Genomic DNA, 24,441 nt, shown 5'->3' with positions numbered 1-24,441 from the left:
CCGAAGAATTGATGCTTTTGAACTGTAGTGTTGGAGAAGACTCTTGAGAGTCCCTTGGGCTGCAAGGAGATCCAACCAGTCCATCCTAAGGGAGATCAGTCCTGAGTGTTCATTGGAAGGACTGATGTTGAAGGTGAAACTCCAATACTTTGGTCACCTGATGAGAAGAACTGACTCATTTGAAAAGACCCGGGTGCTGGGAAAGATTGAAGGCAGGAGGAGAAGGGGATGACAGAGGATGAGATGGTTGGATGGCATCACCAACTCGATAGATGTGAGTCTGAGTAAACTCCAGGAGTTGGTGATGGACAGGGAGGCCTGGCATGCTTCAGTCCATGGGGTCGCAAAGAGTCAGGCACAACTGAGCAATTGATCTGTACTGAACTTGATCCCTTGGCTAAGTTCTCACTTCCCTTTTCCCTTCTCTCCACTGTGATGGGAAGGAACCAGCCACCATCACCCCAGGTGTTACCTGCATACCCCAAATCCACATCCCCGTCTCAATTCTTCTCAAAATCCATGACAACCACTTCTGGCCCCTGCCATTCCATTGCTGCCACATAGACTCTCCCACACACATCACCCCACATCACAGGCACCCTCTCCATTCCAGCATCTTCATGATTATTTTACTTACAATAACCCAGACAATGCAGCCCAAGCACCCAGTTCTCAGAAGGTCTGGTTTTGTCTTTGAAATTTGAAATATCAAGGGGCAAACTGTGACTCCATATCCTTTAAGCAATCTTTCCATTGGCATTAATTTTCACAAATAGGCTTTTGGAAAGAACTGAAAAGCAGAGTTCAAGGTTATAACCTTTTGCAAGAATATGAAGTACAAATTATTCATATTGAATAAGGCAGTCTTATGCTTTGACGATCAACATGACTGAGATGTAATACACCTCACTTTTCAAGTTCTCCATAATCATAAACTGACCTTTCTCTATACAATATGGTTTTCCACTGTTTCCCCAAATGAATTATCTACTATAATCTAACTATTTTTTTCTACCACTATCTTAATCATTATATGTAACAACTTCAAATATTGGTCATTCTAATTACTGTCTCATCTATATCACTATTTTACCAGCATCCAAAAGATTTCTGTCCAGAATTACAGTATATACCATGTTAAATATCTGTAATTACTTAAATACTATAGTAAAGAAAATAGTTCAATTCCTCAGCCCGTTACATAAAATGTCTAAGAGATAAGAGTTTAACAGCAGCAATCTTGAGTGTTTTTAAATTCAAATGTTAATATTTCTGCTGCCTTAGTAAACCAACACTTTAAAAGTTTCACTTAAAAAAATTTTCTTTTTTCCTCTTTGTTAATTAACCTAATTATTCTTTCCCTTGAGAAGCTAAAGAGCAACGGGGTTATGCAAGTTACCACCACTGGAGTGAAGTTTGGAGTTTGGGTTTTTTTCTTTTTAACCATTCTGCCCTAGTACTATTTGTTGGCAAAGACTCTCAAAAACTGGCAAGAGCTATAAATTAGCTATCTGAACTATTCTCCCCTATCTACACAAAAGAGCTGTCCAACTTTCCAGTGCTAAAATGCTTTAATTTACAAGACTTATGCCTTCGGGGACTAGAAAATTTGCCTCTAAGTCATATAAACATATGGGTTATAAGTTATTATACAAACTAAGGCTTTGGGACCAGATAAATTGAACTAAACCCTAAAGCTGACTAATACATAATAACATAATATGTCCCATATTTGTGTTGGATAAGAAAAGAATAAAATCTAAAACTCAGGGTCATGACTTAAATGGACTCAGAAAGACCAAGGCCCACCTTCCAGATTCATTACCAAATACTTAACTGATATCCACTGGCTCAGAAAAACTGACAGTCTACTGAAGAGATCAGTCCCCTGTCTTAATCTCTCTATTCCAACCATAGAAAGAAGAGCATATAAAATGATAAAAAGATTTATGTACTAGAAAACTGTTCAAAGTTAGATAAATATACAGATAGAATATATAAAAAATGTATACATTTCCTTATATAATAAGCTTTAACTAGATTAGTAACTTAAACACAAACTCCCAAATTGAGACAAATGTAAGAAAATTAAAGGATGGTTAATAAGACTAAAAACACAAATCAACATTACCAATTCACTTCTTTTTTTTTTTTTTTGGTAACAGACTGTAGGATATAATGGATTTTTAAAAATTATTTCTAGTTGAATATCAAAAAGACATACTGAACAATAGATCAATACAGAAAAAATAAGTCATATTTACCAGCTGTATGACTTATCAGAAAGGGAGGAATAGTAAACTAAGAGGAATAAAAATTATTTTGTTGATCTTAGACCTCACCATAATAATAATCCAAGATCAATAATCTTTTAGAGTATTACTTTAGGAAATTATGTATATACATATATTCAAAAATCCCTTAAACAATAAAGTAAAATCAACCAGAACATGAATTTTCAATGAACACAACTGAATGATTAGCTAGTATCAAAGAAATAAGTTCATCCTAAATCTTAAAAATATTTGCTGTAAATGATGGAAATAATAAATCCAAGTATAACTATTTTAGTTTAAATAGAATGAAGGAATTATCTTCCCCCCCAAAAAAACCCCAGATACACCTACAACTACTTTGAGAAAAGGAAAGGGAATGAATCAAGATACTATTTACTTTCTCCAAATAGAACTTTCATGGTATAAATCACTCATGAAGTTACAAATGATCTGAAATCCATTAACAAATACATTGCATTTACCACTTAAAAATTAAAAAGGAGTCTTTGCTGATTTAAACACATGCACACACATGCAAATCTTAATCTCAGGCACAGCCAAACAGAAACTGATGACCAAACCAACAAATACTATGAGTTGTAAACTCAATAAACATGAGCATTATAGTAAAAAATTTCACACCAGTTATTTCTTTTTATGATTTACAGATAGTGTTTACATGTTAATAACTGTCTCAAAAAACAATGCTGGGAATTCCCTAGTGGCTCAGTGGTAAAAATGCAGAAGACACGGGTTTGATCCCTGGTCCAGGAAGATCCCACATGCTGTGGAATAACTAAGCCCATGTGGTACAAATGTTGAGCCTGTGCTCTAGAGTCCAGGAGCCGCAACCACTGAGCCCACATGATACAGAGGCCTGCTGAAGCCTGGGTGTCCTAGAGCCCATGCTCAACGCAACAAGAGAAGCCACCACACTGGGAAGGCTGCACACCGCAATCAGACAGCAGCCACCACTCCACAACGAGAGTAAGCCCACGCAGCAATGATGACCCAGCACAGCCAAAACCAAGTAAAAAGAAACTTAATGCCAAATTAATTATATAGAGAAATAGGTATTCCGAACATTCACCACACATTCAACCTACATAGAACTTTTGGCACACTAGCATAGACACAAAGAAAATTACACTTTTACTGTAAAAGGACAATCTTTACTGGTGCTAAAAAGGCAGAATCTTTACTGGTGCTTAAACAAAGAGGTAGCTAGAAAAGTGCCACCATTTCTCTCAAACGTTATCATTTACATAACACCTTAAAATACACAATGATTTAGGGGGAAAGTCATTCTTCCAAAGAGGTAAGACAAGTTAATCTCATCTATTTCATGATAGCAATTCCTTCCTCAGATGTTAACAGGCAGAATTACTTGATTTTAGCCTTTTGTCACCAGTGACAACTGCCACATCACTATGCAAACATGATGAACTCATTTTATTAGGCAAATAGTAGAATTTCATTCAAGTGCACTTAATACAGTACTACACATATAAACTGAAATTAAAAGAGATCTCCAATTGGAAATGGGGTTTAAAAAAATACAGCTAATACTGATTTCAAGTTACATGTTTCATTGGTATTCTAATGAAACATACAAAGCAAATGATTTGCTTCCAGCATCTCTGAAAGATTATCTAGTCCTTTAATGTATTAAAATAGAAGTGAGAAAATATACCCTTGAAATACAGAATTTAAAGTACAGTTTGAAAAACTGAAACCAATTTGATATGCTTAATTCAGATTACGGTTAAACGGTAAGAAGTCAGCTCAAGAGTTGATAAAAGTTTCAAATTAGTCACACTTGGTGAAAAAAACATAAATGCATGTGGCTGTAATGTTTACACTGTCAGATTTTTTCAAATCCATGTATAATGTAAGTCCCCAAAATCACAGACTTAATTTCTTAAAAAACTGCTTACTATTGAGGAAAATCCAAATGGATTACACCTAAAATGAGACTTTTTTCTTCTTTTGTAAAATACTTTTGGAATTCATAACAAAAAAATATGCACAGAAAGACATTTAGAATTATCAATCCTTTTTTAAAATTGATGGATTGCAAGCTCTTGAAAATTTTCCCTTTATTTGCTTTGCTTCTTCAGAGTCTTCCATTTCTTCCAAGTGTTTTGCTACAGATGTGTATCAGCTGTATACGTTAATAATTTATTTGCCTGTTCCCACAAGTGAAGAGGTGGTTTGATCTTTATATTTTACTTCTGGTAGGATTCTCTAACTTTCGCCTGCAGGGCATCACACGTCTTCTTGGCATCGCCTAGAAGCATGGCTGTGTTAGGTTTGTAGAAGATTGGGTTGTCCACTGCAGCATAGCCAACACCTAAGGACCTCTTCATAACAATGACCTAAGAACCAAAGATTAGGTGAGAGAGTATATTTAGCAGACCTGGCCAGGACGTGTCAGACACACAAACTTTGTCCTGCCCTAACTTTGAACAAAGCATGTACCACTACTGATTCTTTACTGCAAAGACTTTTAAAATACACAAGGAGTATTTTTAAATGCACGTTTACTTTGTATTAACTTGAATTCTTCAAATATGCCCATACTCATATCCACTAGAGAAAAGGTCCTGTTAACAACGGTGTATCGCTGAGTGATAAGTGATTTTCCCCCAGTGCTTTTGTCTATAAAGACAATGTATAACATTTTCCAACAAAAATAATAATAATAACCATCTTTCTCTGAATGAGCTAAGACAAATTTAGTGCATAAATTTCTACTACCAATCCTAAAATAAAAGTAGTTGAGTGGGAAAATGGTATGATTCTTAGCCCATTGATTTAAAGTAAAGAATATCGGACAAGAAAGATGTAAGACAAGGGCCCAAAGAGTCATCCAGTGTGCCCCAGAACAGAGCTAATGACTAACAGAATGCTTCCACAAAGAAAAATGAAGAGGTAAGTCTTTCTCTAACACTGATGTGTTCGAGACATTTACAATTACACAGATTGTAGATGTTGCTATCCTGTTGAATATCAAGTTAATTCTTCAAGAAATAAAAAGCTTTTCTACGTTCTTCTAGGACACAGAGTCTATTCAAAAATGGAAGCAGAGCAAATGTATTCATGTCCCCTATACCATTAATACAGTAAGGTACTGTGCAAACTCTCAAATACTGATGACTGATGCAGTAATTGTTTAAATACATATGAACAAGCGCATGTCACATCTACTCACCCACCACAGATACTACGCTTAAAACTCCACATTTTTACAATAAAGAGAGACAAATTAAAGGGAAATATATGTTATAATGATTCTTAAAATCCAGATATGAGTTGAGAGTGGTGAAAAGAGTTGCCCACAGTTGGGACAGAACAAAATTATAGGGGCTAGATTTCCCTACAATCTAGCAGTGAGCCTTTTCAGAAGTAATGTGCTGTGAGCTTGCTTCCTTATGCCATGTTCCTGTTTGGATTTCTAAATCACCTTTCTTCTGGATACTCCATAACGTACAAGGGAAGTGAAAGTCACTCAGTCATGTCCAACTCTTTGTAACCCCATGGAATACACAGTCTATGGAATTCTCCAGGCCAGAATTCTGCAGTGGGTAGCCTTTCCCTTCTCCTGGGGATATTCCCAACCCAGGGATAGAACCCAGGTCTCCTGCATTACAGGCAGATTCTTTACCAGCTGAGTGACAAGGGAAGCCCAACCCTTTCAAAAAAAATTAAATGAAAAATGTGCTCATCTTCACATGTGAAGGTGATGATATTGACTCACTGTCCCAGAGGGAAGCCATCTGCTTCACTGGACTCGGCCTGGAATTCAGCCAGCCTCATCCCCAAAGCTCACAGCGCCTTTTTCAGTTGTGGCTACAGATTGCGTTAATCCACCCAGATAATCTCCTCTAGTTCTAATTGAGAAGGCATTCAGGGCATTCACTCAGTTTCTCTGGTGACCACAGAACAGACAGAAGCTGGATCTAGAGAGCTGGACCCTAAATCTCCTCTTAACTCCTGAGCCTCCTAAAAGGCATCATCATTTCTCATCAAGTGACCAATGAAAATTTCTGTGTGTGTATCTTAAGAGACCTTTAATTCTTAGAATGAAATGCAAGTCTGAAACTTTACCTGCTTTGATTTCCAGACTTCAAGGACTGGCATGCCTGCAATGATGGAGTTGGGGTCTTCTTGAGCTGCTGAATTAACAGTGTCATTAGCTCCAATTACAAGGACCAAATCAGTGTCTACAAAAGAAAATAAAAATATCACAGTGGTCACTTCAGGCAAATGATGGTGATATGACTTTTTAAAAACAATAGTTGTTATAATAAGCTAATAGTCATAGGATGAAACTTGTGCCAGGCACTGTACAAACAGCTTTATCAGAGAGGTTCAGTAACTTAGCCAGCATCACACAGCTTAAAAGCAACAGGTCCTACATCTGAACCTGAGCACCCTGATTGCAGCTTGTATTATTATGCTTTCCCTCCCCTCCACGGATCTACCCAATCTGACCTTTGTTGTTGCTTTTGTTCAGTTACTAAGTCATGTCTGACTCTGTGACCCCACGGACTGTAGCCCGCCAGGCTCCTCTGTCCATGGGTTTTCCAGGCGAGAATACTGGAGTGAGATGCCACTTCCTTCTCCAGGGCATCTTCCTGACACAGGGATCGAACCTGCATCTCCTGCATTGCAGTTGGACTCTTTACCACTGAGCCACCAGGAAAGCCCAATCTGACTTTACAGCTATTATCTCAAAATGATCTTGCCAGTAACATTAAAGATATGCATTCCATTTTCAACTTTCAAAATGACCACTTAATATGCAATCTGACATCTAAAAGAACATAGTCTGAGAGTCTGTACTATATTAAAGCTGTGTCCATAATTCCTGGAACTGCCAAGTTTCACACATAATTTAGCAACAGTGAAATCTAAAAAGGGGACATAAAATTAAAATGGCCTAAATTCCCTCTTTAAGGACTGTAATTTAAATTACCTTAGAACTTTGCCAAAAATGCCATGTGAATCTAGACATACACACAATTTCATTATTTTTCTCTAATAAACAGTATTTTTTTAAGTTTACAGTGGATACTTGCCAGAGGGAACTGGTTTAATTTTAACAAACATGATTTTGGGTCAAATGTCATTAGCATTCAACATCTAGCCAGTGAAAGCCACCAAGTCCAGCCCCTTATTAGTGAAGTCCCAGTACTTCAAAGAAAACAGGAAAGTACTGACTGACCACGAATTGGTGCAACTGAAAACCAGTAAAATCTCAAGACACTGGCAAGAAGAATCAGATACTAAGTCATCAATGGAAGTGATTTTATAAACGAGAAGCCTGAAGTTGAGCACCAAGTTCAAGGGCACGAGCAAATCAGAGTCAGGACCTGGATTCCAAAACCGGGTCTGTTCCTAAAGCCTCTGCAAGGCATTCCACTCGACCGCACCATCCCCCAAGACTCCCACCACCCTTCAGACCTCCTCGCAGCAAGATGACTACTCACGGTGCTCACAGATTCTGTCTCACTATTTTTCAGTATCATCTTTCGTTGATTTAATTTCAACTGCTTACTTACTAGGAGCAGGTTACTCTTCCTCTGGGAGCAGGTCTGCAGTAATCCCACAATTTATGTCCTCAGACTGGCATTGCTCAATTCATATTAAGAACACTTGAATTTCACCAGTACCCCATCACTTACCTGGGAAATCATGATTGATCTCATCCATTTCCAACACAATATCATATGGCACCCCAGCCTCAGCCAGCAGCACATTAAGCTGACCAGGCATCCGGCCTGCAACTGGGTGAATTCCAAACCTAGACAGGAAACAAATGAACAGCTGGCCTTACTTGATGGGCCAAAATGTACAGGGACCCCAGTATCACCTCCAGACCTGCACACTCTGTTCTTGGCACCTCTGCTTCTCCTGGTACTATCTGATCTCTGCAAGAAGGAATAGAATCAGTCCAGATATATAATTAATCTACAAATAGTAAGGTTGGAGATTCAAGATCTCAGTATAACTATAACTGCTCTCAAGAAAATAAGTGTAGCTTTAGAACCTGACTCTTCCATATATGTTTTAAGTCCAATGAACTCCCAACAACATTAATAAATAATACCACCTTACATTTAATAAGTATTATGTTCTCTCATGATACTTTCTGATATTTTTTTAATCTTTCTGAAGTCAGCCTGGAATTAAACATTTGCCATAAAAATACTGTCATGCACATAAGTTAAAGGCCTACTTTCAAAGAGAAAGTTTTCCAACTATGTTATCCCAATTTTCTATGAGAATGAACAGATTTACAGTGGAAAAAAATTAACTTCATTTAAGAGAAATTAACACTTCATGTTTTTATATTGTGATACAATTTATAAATTTCTTATATATTATTTCATTCTATCCCTAAATCATCTTTAAAAATCTCCATCAAAAATTACAATTCAGAGCACCTGACTCAAATTTAGGACTTCGTTACATAAACTGAGCTATAGAGCTACATTCCTATATCTAAAAAAGAGCGAAAGAGCAAGAATGTAAATAACAGGGGTTGCTTGCATGTATTTTGGCATAATGGCTAATGCTGACTCTTCAAGATGTGCTATGCAACCTGACATCTTTTTTAGTAAACAGGTAACCTGAGATTCAAACTCAGGTCTCCTTCAGAAGTCTGTACTTTTCACTACTATACAACACAGTCAGTATGGTCAGGCAACTTAAGAGGTATTTTTGTTATTAGCTCAAGATAACCAGTTATATCATGTTTGGTAAATTACTAATCAGCTCTCTCGATTTTCCCATAGAGTACTAAGCAGCTGTTATTACAAGCCCACCTCATGCAGAGGGTTATATAAAACCCTGCAAAAAAGGTTTGAGAAATACCTATTTATCTCTGCTTAAATGGGTGAAATAAGGAATTCTAAGAATCCAAATTACAGTATTCTCTGAGAAAAATTGAGAACACGGAAAGTTTCAAATAATAATTTTTTTTTAATTTTTAAATGTTTGCATGGACACAGGAGGGAAAAAAAATGTTTCAGTACAGAAAGTACCTGCAATAGTGCAAAACGTTTACCAGCACCTCTACATGCTGGGAAGTAGGTTCTGAAAAACTGCTAGGGGTGGGAGGTAGAATGAACTGTATAGAATGGACTATTAATAATCTAAGACTCGAGAAAGAACGTCAGGAGCCTGTAACTTCGGGAACGACCACACTGTGTTAAGGCCGTTTTGGGACTATGGAACTTTGTATGGTGGCATACACAACTCTTCAACTATAATTGTTTTTGTCACAGGAATGGAAAGATTGGAAATTCTCTCCTCTCCACTCCACTCTGGGCTTACTCCCTTGGGGGAACTGAGCCACTCTGGGTTCCCTGAGTGCCCGCCCTGCATCTGCTCTCAATCTGGGAGTAGAAGTGGAATCTTTGGGCTATACTCTGTTTGTGGGACAATGTTTTATTATTTGTATGTATGTGTGATGGTACTTACTTTGACTGGCTGAGCTATATTTAATTGACTTAAAGATAAGTGCTTACAAATTAAATCTAAATATATAGAAAAAATAATCCAAGACTTGGATTTTTTTTAATTTTTACTGGAGTATAGTTGATTTACAATCTGTGTTAGCAAAGTGAATCAGTTATACATATATTCATCTTTTTCAGATTCTTTTACCATATTGACCATTACAGAGTATTCAGTAGAGTTCCCTATACTATAAAGTAAGTCCTTATTAGTTATCTATCTTATATGATAGTATTTTATATACAGTAGTGTGTATACTGAAGACTCTGTTGAAAGGCATTTATCATTTCTTTCCTCGGTAAGTTATTTAGTTTTATTTTAGTGAGAATAAAATTAAAGCAGTCATTAGTTTACTCCAGACTGTGGTCACCCAACCTCACCATCTAATAAAGCTTAAATTCTTTAACCACAAATTCTATCATTTTTGGAAATGTAAAAGTTCAATACTTGAGTAAAATTTTTAAATGTTCTCTAAAAACAAGACTGTTAAGACTGTTCTTTTTTTTTTTTGGCTAGACACTGCTGTCCTAGTATCACTGTTTCAAATGAGAGTTTTTAATCACCCTGGAAACAACAGAAATGAGGCAAAATAGTGACAATTCATGTTCACATTCATGTAGTAATATAAACTATATTCGGCACTTTCAAAATATCACAGACTCTTGGGTTGAGATATCTACTCTAAAATTTTAACGTTTTCACAATGGCAGTAAGATAAGACATATGAAAAAAATTTCTCCAGGCACCATAGTATATGTTCATTAAATGGGAGTTATATTACAAACCCTCAAACCTGAAGATAAATGTCACTTTAATACTCTAACAATAATATTCTAAGCATTAATATAAAAAATGGGAGAAAATGTAGTATATTGAATCAACCAAAATATACTCCGAAGCCTTCTGATTGCATGAATGTAGGAAAAGAAAAGATATGATGAATGAAGTTTTAGAGGTGACTGATTTTATAAACAAGCATCACAGTCTTCAATTCAGAACTTCTAAACCTTTCTTCGGTGATGGGAAGGGATGAATAATCCCTTAGGTTCACAAGTAATAACAGAAGCAGAAAGAAAAAATGATAATAACAGACTCAGAAAAGGTAAAGCTCACTTATATGGACCAAAGAATTTAAATTTCATAAAAGAGGAAAGATTCAATTTATATTTATATTTATGTAATCCTCACAAAAACTGAGAAAGAAGGCAGAGCAAGAGAGGGACATGGATGCATCACGCATGACATTAAGGTATATAAAAATAAGAAAGTAATTTGAACATCAAAATAAATAAGGTTAGTAATGGACTACAACCCTCTGGGGGAAAAGGCAATTCAGGAGTCAAGACTGATAACAGCGATCTCCCGGGTGGTCCAGTGGTCAAGACTCTGCACTTCCACCACAGAGGGCACGGGTTCAATCCCTGGTTGGGAACCATGATCCCACATGCCTCTCAGCATGGCTAAAAAATAATAAAATAAAGCTATTAGGAACTTATTTTTAAAAAAATACTGATAACAGATTAGGTCAATAATGAAAGAAAGAAATGTGTTCTACCCTATAGTGGTAGAACACAAACTGATAAATGTAGTGGGTTATAAAACCACCATTTTGCATCAAGATTGGTTCAGATAAAAAATCATCAGCACACACTCAATCTACGGCGTAAAGCTTGAATGAGAAGCAGGATTTTGCTAGGTCTTAAAGAGAGCTCAACAGGAAAAAAAAAAATCAACAAAGACTTTCAGCATGTTCTCCTAGAACTACTTCATTGTAATTGATCAGTAATAGCTAGTTCTTAGACACAAAACACCTGGATACTCTGCTGAATGGGCACCTGGTTAAGTGGGCACAGTCCATATTTCTTTTTCTCCCCAGCTAACAGTTCCTTATAATAGCTAAAAATATATATATTACCAAGATTATAAAACCAAATCTCAGCCGAGAAATTAAATTGAAATTGTAGCTCATTATGTATTTTAATGCACTGTTTGACATGCACAGATACTGATAGAATATTGCAACTTGATGTTCTTCTAAATATCATATAAAAGTGAAAGTCGCTCAGTCGTGTCCAACTCTTTGTGACCCCATGGACTATATAATCCATGGAATTCTCCAGGCTGGAATACTGGAGTGGGTAGCCATTTCCTTCTCCAGGGAATCTTCCCAACCCAGGGATCAAACCCAGGTCTCCTGCATAGCAGATGGATTCTTTACCAACTGAGCCACCAGGGAAGCCCAAGAATACTGGAGTGGGTAGCCTATCCCTTCCCTAGGGGATCTTCCTGACCCAGGAATAGAACTGGGGTCTCCTGCATTACAGGCAGATTCTTTATCAGCTGAGCTACCAGGGAAGTCCAAACAGCATGTGGAAGAACTAAAAGCACAAAGAATGTGCCCACCAAGGCAGAGATTCTGTAATTAAATTTGGGGACCCTAACATGTCATTATTTTTGAATAATAATATAACAAAATAATTTCCAAAAAAACACATCCTAAAATCAAAAATTTTCGTTTGGAACGGTCATTTCACTTCACAGAGGTTCTTAGTAATACAGCTGATATATCAAATAATATTGTTAATCAGCTGACTTTTATTCAAAGTCAATGCCAATTTGTATTTCAACTGTGGTGATTTCAAGTCAACATTCAAAATTAATGCAGGGTTGTTTTCAAATATCAGTAAAAGGTACTCTATCTTCCACCACTGACCAGATCCCATAATAAAATAACTAGATTTAGTTAGGGAGTTGCAGCTTAAAAGGATCACAGGGCACTGGATAAGGTTCAAGAGAAACATAAAATACCTAACAACTGAGAAAATAACCCACACTAAGTGAAAAAGATCAACTGGCTGGCAGAACTGATTTTCAAGCAGACCGAATAAAACAGAAGTTGACCAAATATTCCCCATTTTCATTGAACAGAAGGAAAGAAGAGGGTCTTCAAATGCAAAAGAAAGAACTGGAATTAAATTTTTAAAAAAATACTTTCTGTCAAAAACTTAGGAAGTGAAAATCGCTCAGTTGTATCCAACTCACTGTGAGTCCACGGACTGTCCATGGAATTCTCCAGGCCAGAATACTGGAGTGGGTAGCCTTTCCCTTCTCCAGGGGATCTTCCCAACCCAGGGATCAAACCCAGGTCTCCCGCATTGCAGGTGGATTCTTTACCAGCTAAGCCACAAGAGAACAAACTCCCTAGTTAGGGGAAGTTTCAGGCCTCTTTTCTGTGGATCAGGAAGAGACGGTTTCACTCATCTGAGCTGACGTTCAAACCACCAATTTAGTACAAAAGTGGATTCAAAGGATTTCACAAATAAATGCTAAGGATGGTTGGCCAGCAGTGGACACAGTCAAGGCAGTTATGGCAGCTGAGACAGCTCCTTATTTAATGGTGGGGAAGGGGGGCTCAAAACCACCAGGAAGAGAGAACAACAGCTTTGGTAAAACTTATGATTCCCAGAACAACTGCAAGACACTGTTCTACCTCCGTCCTATGCCACTAACTGCAATGAATTTGTGCTCTTTTGAGATCCTCATGGCAAATTTTGGACACCAAAAATTTCTCCTAATCTCCCAATCCTTCTGAGCATCAAGTGCTTCCTGTTGCACCCCGGTCCATTCCTCTCCCCAAAACCTGATTCGTGAGGCTTGTACTTAGTCATGTCCAACTCTTTGTGACCCCATGGACTGCAGCCCGCCAGGCTCCTCTGTCCATGGAGATTCTCCAGGTAAGAATACTGGAGTGGGTAGCCATGCCCTCCTCCAGGGAATCTTCCCAACTTAGGTCTCCTGCACTGCAGGTGGATTCTTTACCATCTGAGCCACCAGGGAAGCCCAAGAATACTGGAGTCGGTGGCCTATCCCTTCTCCAGGGGAACTTCCCAACCCAGGAATCAAACTGAGGTCTCCTGCATTGCAGGCAGATTCTTTACCAGCTTAACTAGCAGGGAAGCCCAGGTGAAGCTCAAGAAAGACTGAGTCACTGTGCTATAGGACATATAAGGTCTGTATTAGTGTCCTATTAGTGATATAACAAATTGCCACAAATTCAGTAGCTTAAAACAATACGCATCAATTACAGAGGCCTGACATCCAAAATCACCCCTGTGCTAAAACCAAGGTGTCCGCAGGACTGTATTTCTCTTAGAACCTTGAGGAGAAAATCCACCCATCCCTTGCCTTTTTCCCCGCTTCTGGAGGCTGCCCCCTTTCCCTGGCTTGAGGCTGCATCACTGACTTCTACTTCCATTGTCATATCCCCTCTTCTGACACTGACCCTCTTCCTCTCTTTCATAAGGACCCTAGTGATTGCATGGACCCAAACAAATAATTCAGAATCATCTCTCCATCTCAAAATCATCACTGGCTCTACAAAGTTCCTTTTGCCATATAAGGTAACATATTCACAAGTGTGGGGTATTCAAGGTGGGTTTCTCTGGGGGTCATTAATCAGCTTACCCCAAACTCCCTTTCCAGTCCTAAAATCCTTGAACCAGGGATTCCATTTTAGCTGAATAATCAATATACACTTTGTGATTTACTTTTGTATTTTGTAATTTACTTCTGCATCCCTCCCTGATTCCAGTGATTCTGTAAAATGTTACTGCCTTTGCTTATCTTTAATCCATCTGGCTATCATCTTCATGTTTTAACTGAGGTGTCTTGGACCAAATTAGAAGTTAAAGACCTCCAAATGTATTTGTTATTACTGTAATATTTGATTATCTACAGACTGCATAAAGACAACGTTTCTGCTGAGCTAGCTGGGAAGGGTAAATAGCTAACCAGCACGTTATGCTGAATATCCCAAAGGACAGCTCACTTTATATCTGTTTGTATAACAATTTATTACACTAAATTTTAAGACTCTGAAGTTGGAGAGAAACACACACAAGGCTATTACAAGAGAATGCCAATGTTTTGAGAGAAATGACAGAACACACTAAATTTGTAAGAATATATATGAGCACGTTGATGAGTCAATGTGAATTTATAATAATTCTGGCCCATGCAACTGGCTAATCTTCAAAGTATGGATTAAAGCTAATTATATCAGACATTGGTTGCCCATGACCAGCAATTTCCAGGAACTGATGGCTAAAGTTCATCAATGTTCCATCATCACATGAAGAACATCCAGAATTCGGAAATGTAAAGCCTACCAGCCTTTTGGTTCTCCCCTTTAAACCACAAAAACTATCTTGATTGTATACTTGCTTATTAACAAAACAGGATCAGCTGTCCCTGTCCACAACCTAATTTTACAGAAGAGGAATAACTACTAAAATAGGATCACAGGAAAATCATCCAGGCTCTCAGAACTCACTCTTCATGCTCCTTCTCCTTACAAAGCACTGCATTATAGGAACTGGCTGATGACTGTGCTTTCCAAACTGGGAGCAACTTGAGAACAGGGACTGTGTCCTATTTATCAGTTCCCAAAGTACCTGGCACTCTAGTAAAGCAACTCAAATAAAGAGAGGGAAGTAAGGACGGGAGGGATGTAGGGAGGGGAGGAAAGGGTTTTAAGGAACATAGTGTGCCCAATAAAGTGCACTGATTCAATGAAGTGCACACTCACTATATCTCTTTTGAGAAAAAGATTTCAGAGAAGTAGTAAAGAGTAGCAGCTAAAAGCTCTAGGGTGCCACTGCCTGGGTTCAAAACAGTCAGACAATTTACCTCTATGTGCCTCCCTTTCCTCCTGTGTACAATAGGAGTGATAATAAAGACTTTTCAGAGGATTACTGTGACATTTAAGGGAGATAATTCATGCAAAGAGCATTTTATAAAAAGTACTTTAGACCAATACCTGGCACACATGAGCCCTTAATGAATGTAACCTGCAATTATAATACCCCATTGAAACATATTTTTGTGATATCAATGCTCTTCTGTATTGTTCAAATAAATGCACATTTTTAATTATCATTTATATAAAAAGAAAGGCATATTTTCACATTAAAACGAATGCTGATTCGTCAGCATTGTCTAAACTGGTTTTCTAATTTTTACCTTGAAATCCCAATAAATATCAATATGGCCCAATAAAAGCCAGAAATTCTTTGTACTTGCAACTACATGCAAAAGCTAGAGAAATTATATAATCAAAACAGACTGAGGTCAATAATTGTGACCAATGGACTCGTTTAACACTTGGTCGTAGCTAATATTTAAGTTATTTTAATAGCATCAAATTTCAAAAGCCCACATTTAACTCTTCTATAGATACTATTAAGGCAAAAAAGTACTGTTTCCTTAAGTGAAAGATACAACAAATGTCACTGACAAGTCAAGGTAATCTTCTCAATTATCTCGAAGATAATTTAAGAAAAAGTTAAACACTTTTTGCTATTTTCCTCTCTCAAGCATAAAAACAACAGTCTTTTGTGTAACATTATATAATAAAAACTAAGGCCTCCATCACCAGTTAAATACAGACACAGGCACAGTTCCAAAAAGGTGGAACAATACACTCAAATGAAACAACTATCTTCCGAGCCTTTTAATCAACCAAGAAAGAATAAAAACAAAAGTGCATATAAAAGCTATTCATAAATTCCACATGAAATGGCTAAATTTAGTAAAAGAGCAATTTAAAAAAAACTATGAATTGTAAGCCTCTTTTATACTTGTTCCTATTGTTCTGTCACCAGGCTTTCCTGTCCTTCACTGTCTTCCAGAGTTTGCTCAAATTCTTGTCCATTGAGTCGGTGATGCTTTCTAACCATTTCATCCTTTGCAGGCCCCTTCTTTCACCTCAGTCTTTCCCAGCATCAGAGTCTTTTCCAAAGAGTGAGCTCTCTGCAGCAGGTGGCCAAAGTAACACACGATGATATAAGTCCCACTCTTAAAAGTTTTTCTGCAACTTCAAATTAGATTTCAGACATTACATGTGCTAAACGGAACAACATGAGTTCCCATGATCAAGGGCCATGGGGACGATATGTCCTGACCACAGTGTATCACAACAGTTGTTGACTTTTACAGAGTAGAAACCCTTTACTACATGATCCTAGCACAACGTTCAAATAAACTACATTTCCATGCTTGCATTATGGAAATATCCAGATTTAGTTTAGCAATAACACATGATGAAGAGCCAAGCATCCCAACTCAGTCTAAGACAAAGAAACTACAGAGACAACTGGGGCCCGTTCTAAAGTATTTAGTGTGTTTTCTCCATTTTGCAGCCTCTTACTACAAATAGTGAAAAGGATCTCCAGATTTTAAAAAAGTCTTTTTACAACCTTCAACTATTTGGTTATATGTTTTGTGAGACACAATGCAAAATTTATTCTCATACCCAAGATATTCAAAGGGTTAATATCCTTTCTTTTACTGTTTCATATTTTAAAATTGAACTTTATACAGAACAATGTATGCTGATAGCATTTTGAAATTCTGCCTTCCCAATAACATCATTGCACAATTTTCCTAAATATATCATTCTCAGCTCCTAGATGGCTGAAAAATTAACTCGGGAAAAGATATAACAAAGGGAAAATAAAAAGCCTACTTATTCTTTCTGTTTTTAACCATAAATATCTATAAATCAATAAAACTTTAAGAGTTAAAATAGACTTTAAAGTCTCTCTAATACAAGAGAGACTTGTATTAGCGTCCTAAGGCAGGACGCTTTTATTTAGAGTAACAATTACACATACACTGTGTTCTGTCACAAAACAAACCGGGAATTTCACTACAGATGTAATAGAATCCCTGCTAGGAGGTACGCAAAGAGCCTTTGTATTTGTATTTGATGTTTGCATGGAGGAAGGTTCATAGAGGTAATAAAAAGATTTGTTACTATTTTCAATATTTTTTAAATTAAATGTTTAAATATTTAATTAATTTTAACCTTTGAAAAATATGCCAGGATCTGGAAAGACAGGGTTCTTTGGTTTATCACATTCTGACCAGAACTTCTGATTGACTACTGCTGCTGCTGCTGCTGCTAAGTCACTTCAGTCGTGTCCAACTCTGTGTGACCCCATAGACAGCAGCCCACCAGGCTGCCCCGTCCCTGGGATTCTCCAGGCAAGAACACTGGAGTGGGTTGCCATTTCCTTCTCCAATGTGTGAAAGTGAAAAGTGAAAGTGAAGTCGCTCAGTCGTGTCCGACTCCTAGCGACCCCATGGACTGCAGCCCACCAGGCTCCTCCATCCATGGGATTCTCCAGGCAAGAGTACTGGAGTGGCTTGCCATTGCCTTCTCTGGGATTGACTGCTACAGGTCACTTATTAAAAGCACACGGAAAACTTATTTTTTTAAAAGAAATAATTTTAGTAAATGCATTTTAAAGTAAAATCTTATAAAATACAAAGCAGACTAAATGTCACACACAGTATCCTTCCTGGTGAAAAGGCTGGTACCAGCTGTGTGGGGTTAGTCTATCCATCAGAAGAGAAGCATAGAAACACAGTGGGAAAAAAATGTGCCCAGCAATGCAGCTGTCATCCACAAAAACTGATTAACAAGAAAGGTTGTGGAATCAGTGTTTTAGCAAGTCTTCTTAGGCAAAAGGAGAGAAACGCAACTTTTTAAAACTGTGAGTCCTTTTCAGAAGCAATGGTTCAGATAAACACACTCATACAATTCTGAATGAAAAAGAAAATTCTAATTTCCTTGAACTTTCCAACTGCCAGAACTGGAGAACACTAAGTACTTTTCTCTTTTTTTTTTTGAAGGTGAATAAAGGCTGAACTCTGATCTGAATCTGGTATTCATCCACGGCCTCCCCTTCTTCAGGAAAAAAATAATGAATGTTAAAGGGCTTACAAGAATGTCTCAGGGGCAGTTTTTCTAACACAGAACAAAAGAACCTGTTCTATGAGTATGAGTGAAGAAATGTTTGACAGGATGCTATGGTCACATGTTCCACGTGTATACATGGCCCGTGACAATGGGGCCACCCAAAAAAAAAGCAAGAAGTCATCTAAAGAGGACCAGGTCAGATGACTGGTGTGAATGTGAGTGCAGAACCCTGTCCCAACACTTCCTTCTCCACTCCAAGGAGATTATTATAAATTGTGCCCAAATCTGCCTTTTCCTTCGCTGAACCAAATCCAGTGCAGTCAAGAACAGCAGCTGTATGACTACTGACACGGTTTTTATTTCCAAATAACTACTAAAACTATGATATCAGGGGGAAAACTGAAATTCTATTTGCAGCAAAGTTCTAGAATATATATGCTTGCACATTGGAGAGATGTAGTGAAAATTATACATAATTTCTTCTTTCTGACGGAATAATTTTAAGGATGCTGAATGACTCTTGAAATGCAATGGCTAGTAAGTAGCATGAAATGGAAATTATTAACAAGATACTGAAGAACTTGAACATGAAATGTCAAGAGGGCTTCCACTTCTCCTCTGCCATGTTTACATGAACCTCATTGACAAAAATCAGCTCAAAGAGTTTATAATAATTAACAGTAGACCTAGAAGCCAAACATCACTCTGATGGTCAGAGGCACTGGTTTCCATCAATAGTGAGAGTTTCTCCCCTTGACCATTGGAATGCCTGTGATCATCATTTCCAAGGAATGGGCCCTAGAACAGCATGGCTGGGAGAGGCTTTCTAAAGCACCTAAATCACAGCCTTTAACATAGTCTTCTGTTCTTTCCACTATATCAATATGCTGTGGACAGCACGCAGTCAGAGGCAATGTGATCTACAGTCAAGAGTCTGGAGGGACGATGGCCCTTTTCTAGGGCCACAACAGGCACCTTTGATCTGAGGGATTCCTGGACATTTTATACAACAGGTTGGCCAGAGATGTAAGTGAATGCACACACACTGGCTTTCCTCTCTTCTACCAAAAGTTTCACTCATTTGACTAATTACACAAATAATTCCCATCACCCATCCTCCTGTCACCATGTTTTATAAGAAGACAGGCTCAGTGCAAAGAAACACAGCATATTCTTTCAGAAAACCAGAAGCACTGGCTAATTTATCACCCAAGAGTGCCAGTGGAAACTTGGATATAAAGATCAATGCTCCTGCTGTTCTTCATCATTTCAACTAGTGACTGAACTGAAAACACAGTAGGGTTATAAGTGTCAATTCAGAATATCTTAACACCTATTAACTAAGTTCTCTTTAAATGTCAACTCCACATGGGTCAGGAATTTTGATCTTTGTATTCGCTGATGTATTCTCAGAACCTACAACAGTGCCTGGCACCAAGTACTATGCAGTTATTTGTACAGCGAAATGGTCACTGACATGAATAGTCATGGCTAATAAGAAAGTAATTCAAAGCTGGCAAGAAACTCATAAAAAATATCTTTTTCCTTCCTCAACTGCTATACTGGATCTTTTTATCTGGCCTAACCTCTGTTCTCTTCAGAAGCACATACTTTTATTACTTAACAAATCTGCATGTCCTAGGTTTTCCTGCACCCCAAAATAAAACAAATCCAAGATAGCTGAACTCTGTTTATTTGGATTGCACTTAATCCATGAAAAACGGGAAAATCCAGTTAGATCAACAAAATATTTCATCTTCAAGTATCTTCAGAGAATAGATTTCCGAGCAAAAATAACATACATTTAAACTTATAGTCATGTCACACAAGACTGTAAAACACTATTAAACTGCAAATACCATTGGCAGCTAGATATGTTTAGACAGAAGATGAAAAAAATAATTAAATATTTTTTAAAACCTGCAAAAAAGTTTCATGTTATGAGTAGAACAAAAGGTTTAAAATATTCCCTTGACAGCTATCTACTCTTGTCCTTTGCCTGCCTGCCCTCCTCCTACTCCACTCTTCTTAGCATATTAGTACATCAAATGGAATTCATTCACGTGTTCATTTGTTGATCGATTTGTTCTCTATCTATAAACTTTTGAGAGCGGGAAATGAACTTCTGCATTCTTGTATTCTCAGTACCTAGAAATAAATTTCTATCAGCAAATTATTACTAGAAAGACAGAGTTGAACATTAACAGGAAAGCCATATATAACATCAGTTAGCCAATCACAGAAGTTGACAAATTTTAAAGCAATAATGCTTTATATAAAGAAAATCAAGCAGTGATTAATTAATTGCAAAAAGAAAAAATATACATCTTTCTAAGGATTATTTGTTGGAAACACTACCTCAGCTTTATAATGAAAAGCTTGTATTGACCCAAAGACTGGGAAACGAAGAGAAAAAAATGTCTGTGCTCTTGTGTCATAAAATTTTTATAATAAAATGCTTTCAGAGATCAAGCATAAATTAGGTATTCTAGAAGCAACAATATCCTGGCCAGTAAAGATGGCTAAGTCAGTGAACTTCCAGGACATTCTGAAATGAGCTCTTTTCATGAAATGTCATGTGCTTCATTATATAACCTCAGCTCTCTGTGAGCATGTTATGACTATGGCCAAAGTAAAGGAAAACAGGAGTGTCTCTAAATCAATCATGGGCCATGAAGCCAGACAGACTGTATGACAGATGCAATTTTTCTTGGCACCACTTGGGCATAACTAATTGATGACAATCGTATGTCCACACTGGCACATTTCCATGGGGAATGTGTGAGAGTATGTCACCACATCTGGATGCGAGGCATGCCGGGGTCCTGAGGCACAAACATCTACTAACAGCAGAGGCCCAGCAGCTGTGCTCAATGAACACCGTGGGAGCTCCACAGAGTGATGAAAGGACCAAATTACCGCAAACTGTAAATACAGATTTATTTCATTAAAATACGAGGTAACCGCTGCAGCCATCTCTTGTTCAAACAGACATGTGCCTCTTAAGAAAAAGCCAGCACCTAACTTCGTAAAGAAAATCTACATTTCTGCCACAGAAAGACGATGACGCACATAAAGCGAATCAACAAAGCTGCTACGATTCCCTTTAAAATTAAAAAAAAAAACCTCCCATGGAAGCTAGAAAGGAAAAATATGATAATCTACTGTCATGTTAGCAAGAATAGCTCTCCTCCATTTAATACAAATGTGAGACTTACATAACTTACTACAAAGCCCATGTTGAAAATTCATTATAGTAAAAAAAAAAAAAACTTGAACATATTAATATATAATTTCATCTTTAATCTGAAACAGAGTAATCAATATAAGTGGCTAACTCTTCCTAACTCACAAGTAGAAGTTAGGCTGACAAGTAATATCATTCACATAATAAATTATTAGCATTTACTATTAACAAATTATTTTAAAAATTGATGATTATACAAAACTATTAAAAGCTCTCATGAAAAGCCTGATGTTCTGGTCACAAAATTACTTCTTCTTGGGGCGGGGGCCGTGCATGTGGCTTGCAGGATTAGCTCCCCAACCAAGGATCAAATTCGGGTCCCCTGTAGTGGAAGTGCAGATTCCTAACCACTGGACTGCCAGGCAAGTCCCAAAATTATTTCAATTAAAAAAATATTATGACTGAGAAACTATTCATACATGTTTAATTAAATACCTGCCAGAAATCTTAAGTCAAATAGTTACTTTTTCAATGCAGTGTGACAGAAATCCTCCTAAAACAGTACTTTATATTATGTCTTCATGGATAAAATTCTAATTTTAATGAGGTCAGAGGCTAAAATTTCCTTTGTTTTATCGCTTTTCTTTATCCCTGATTTTTTTTTCCCATCTCTCTTAATTCCTTCCCTTTCACATCCTGCCTTCTGTCAAGCTTCCCATCCTTGCACCCACAACCTGGGCTGACCAGTGGGTAACAAGAGAGGTCATGTCGAATTAATCATTCCTTTCCCTAAGAATAACTAAGACAAGAAAGCCATCTTTCTGTTTTATTATAATTGCCACTCATCTCCTAAACATTTATGTGGTGATAGAAGGCATCACTAACACATTATACTTTTTCACATGTGGATCAAATAAAGAGAAAAAATTTCTTTTTAGGAAAATCATAAAAGATTCTGTAACACATCCTTTCCACTTGTAGGTCTGCAAATGCTTTAAGTGGCAAAGACTACAACTGAAAGGGAAGCCCCATTTAATACCCTCTACGAAAAGAAGAATAAGCTACCAAAGTGAGACCTCTCATGTGAAAATTAGAAAACAAAGACAATGCCTTTTCTCGTCATCTATCAATTCATCTTAGACTTTACTAAACATGGAAGCCATCTACATGACAGAAATGCTGGATAAGATAGTATTTTGATTCTGAGTGTTTAAAAAGCACAGGCTCATTATAGATCACAGGAAGGTGGAGAGTGAGAAAAAGACCTGAGAGAAGGAAAAAAGGGTGGGAAGAAAGAAAGAAGATGCAGCTGACATTAAAACTGTTTAGATAACCCTTTGATTTCATCACCTAAGTCTCGTCTACAGCTATTAATAGCGGCGACATTCGAGCTAAAGATTCAGACTCTGCATCTAGTCTGCACAGATAGTCGGACTAATTCTAGGCACTCTGGCGTATTTTCTTATCATCTTCCTCCAGGCAAAAGTGTAAGATTGACATCTCAAAGGAATTTTATTAACAGACATAAATAGTTTTGTCAATATGCAATGACATCTTGGTAAACGAACCAATCCTATTTAACAATAGAGTTATCCTGTTGCCCTGACTTCCATGTCAGTGAAACTGCTAGTGAACCAGTCTCCCCACACGACACGCAGCAGCTATGCTCCCATGGACAACTCCAGCCGGCCCCTTCGCTGCCTCCCAACAGCAGAGTTCCAGAAGGCGGACCCAAAGGGACATACGACAGACATAAAGTACTGCAAGGGCTCACCACCCTGACTCCATTTTCACATACCACAACCCTTTATCCAAGGTCAGGGGGAATAATCTAGAAACGCAGAGTCCTTGACTTCACATTCTGCTTAATAACCATCCACCCAAGAGCAGAGTCCAGGGCCCAAGTAGCACATAGCAGCAACAAGAGCTGTTCTAACTCACAGTTCAAAAAATGTATGGCTTTATTATCTTATACGCAGAAAAAGAAAGTTTTCTGCAGTCTTTTCTAGCCCAAGTGTGAGAGCTAAATCCATCAACTATTAAACAGTCACGGGTTCACCACTCGGGCTCACACCCTTCGGAGACCCTCCTGTTTGAGATGTTTTCCTTCTATGTAAACAACAGAAACCCAAAAGACACAGCTTGATGTGACTCAGATGCCTTGATGACCTCCTTCCCCAAGTCAGACCACAGAGAAACCAGGTTTCCATTTTTTCCTATTGATAAATATCCTGGAATGCAGTACCATAAAAATCTCCTTTTCTAAAATGAGACTATATTGAAGTTGGACGCTATTAGAGACAGTGAGAACTAGGAAGTAAGACTAAGGCTAGAACAGGGTCTGTCACAACTTTCTCGACCTAGTATCACAGGTAAAACCCCACTTGAAGAGACGGTCACCTGAAAGGAAGTCATCCCTCTTCCTTTCCTTTCACACATGCATGGCAAGCACTTACCTGACTTTTTTGCCTTGTTCAGAGAGCATCTTCACCAAATCAGCAATGGGGTACTGAGCTTTGGCTGCGCAGAGACCGTAGCCTACAGGAGCAATGAGGATACAGAAGAATGTGGTTTTATTTCACATTGTATGAACTACAATCTCTCTCTTGATTGAAACGTATTTTTATGCCAAAAAGGGCAATCAGTTAACAGGACTAGAAGTGGAAACAAAAAGCTGACAATATGGA

At 37.7% G+C, this 24,441-nt stretch overlaps 1 protein-coding gene across 3 annotated transcripts in view; it reads right to left on the bottom strand.

The window, feature by feature from the left end:
• Positions 1–3,707: 3,707 nt before the first annotated feature.
• The window catches only part of NNT (nicotinamide nucleotide transhydrogenase), a 91,566-nt gene continuing 70,832 nt past the window's right edge, over positions 3,708–24,441 (bottom strand). For all 3 annotated transcript variants that reach the window (XM_055422085.2, XM_055422086.2, XM_055422084.2), the window contains exons 19-22: positions 24,211–24,292; positions 7,967–8,085; positions 6,387–6,502; positions 3,708–4,654 (exon numbers count right to left, since the gene is read on the bottom strand). In XM_055422085.2, coding sequence (XP_055278060.1) covers positions 4,505–4,654; positions 6,387–6,502; positions 7,967–8,085; positions 24,211–24,292 — 467 coding nt within the window. In that variant the 3' untranslated portion in view covers positions 3,708–4,504. The remainder of the gene's footprint in view (positions 4,655–6,386; positions 6,503–7,966; positions 8,086–24,210; positions 24,293–24,441) is intronic.

The sequence above is a fragment of the Moschus berezovskii genome, chromosome 18 (genome assembly GCF_049115385.1).
Source record: "Moschus berezovskii isolate FMDL1 chromosome 18, NW_MosBer_1.0, whole genome shotgun sequence".
NCBI classification, from domain to species: Eukaryota; Metazoa; Chordata; class Mammalia; order Artiodactyla; family Moschidae; genus Moschus; species Moschus berezovskii.
This window is presented reverse-complemented; position numbering and strand designations above follow the sequence as displayed.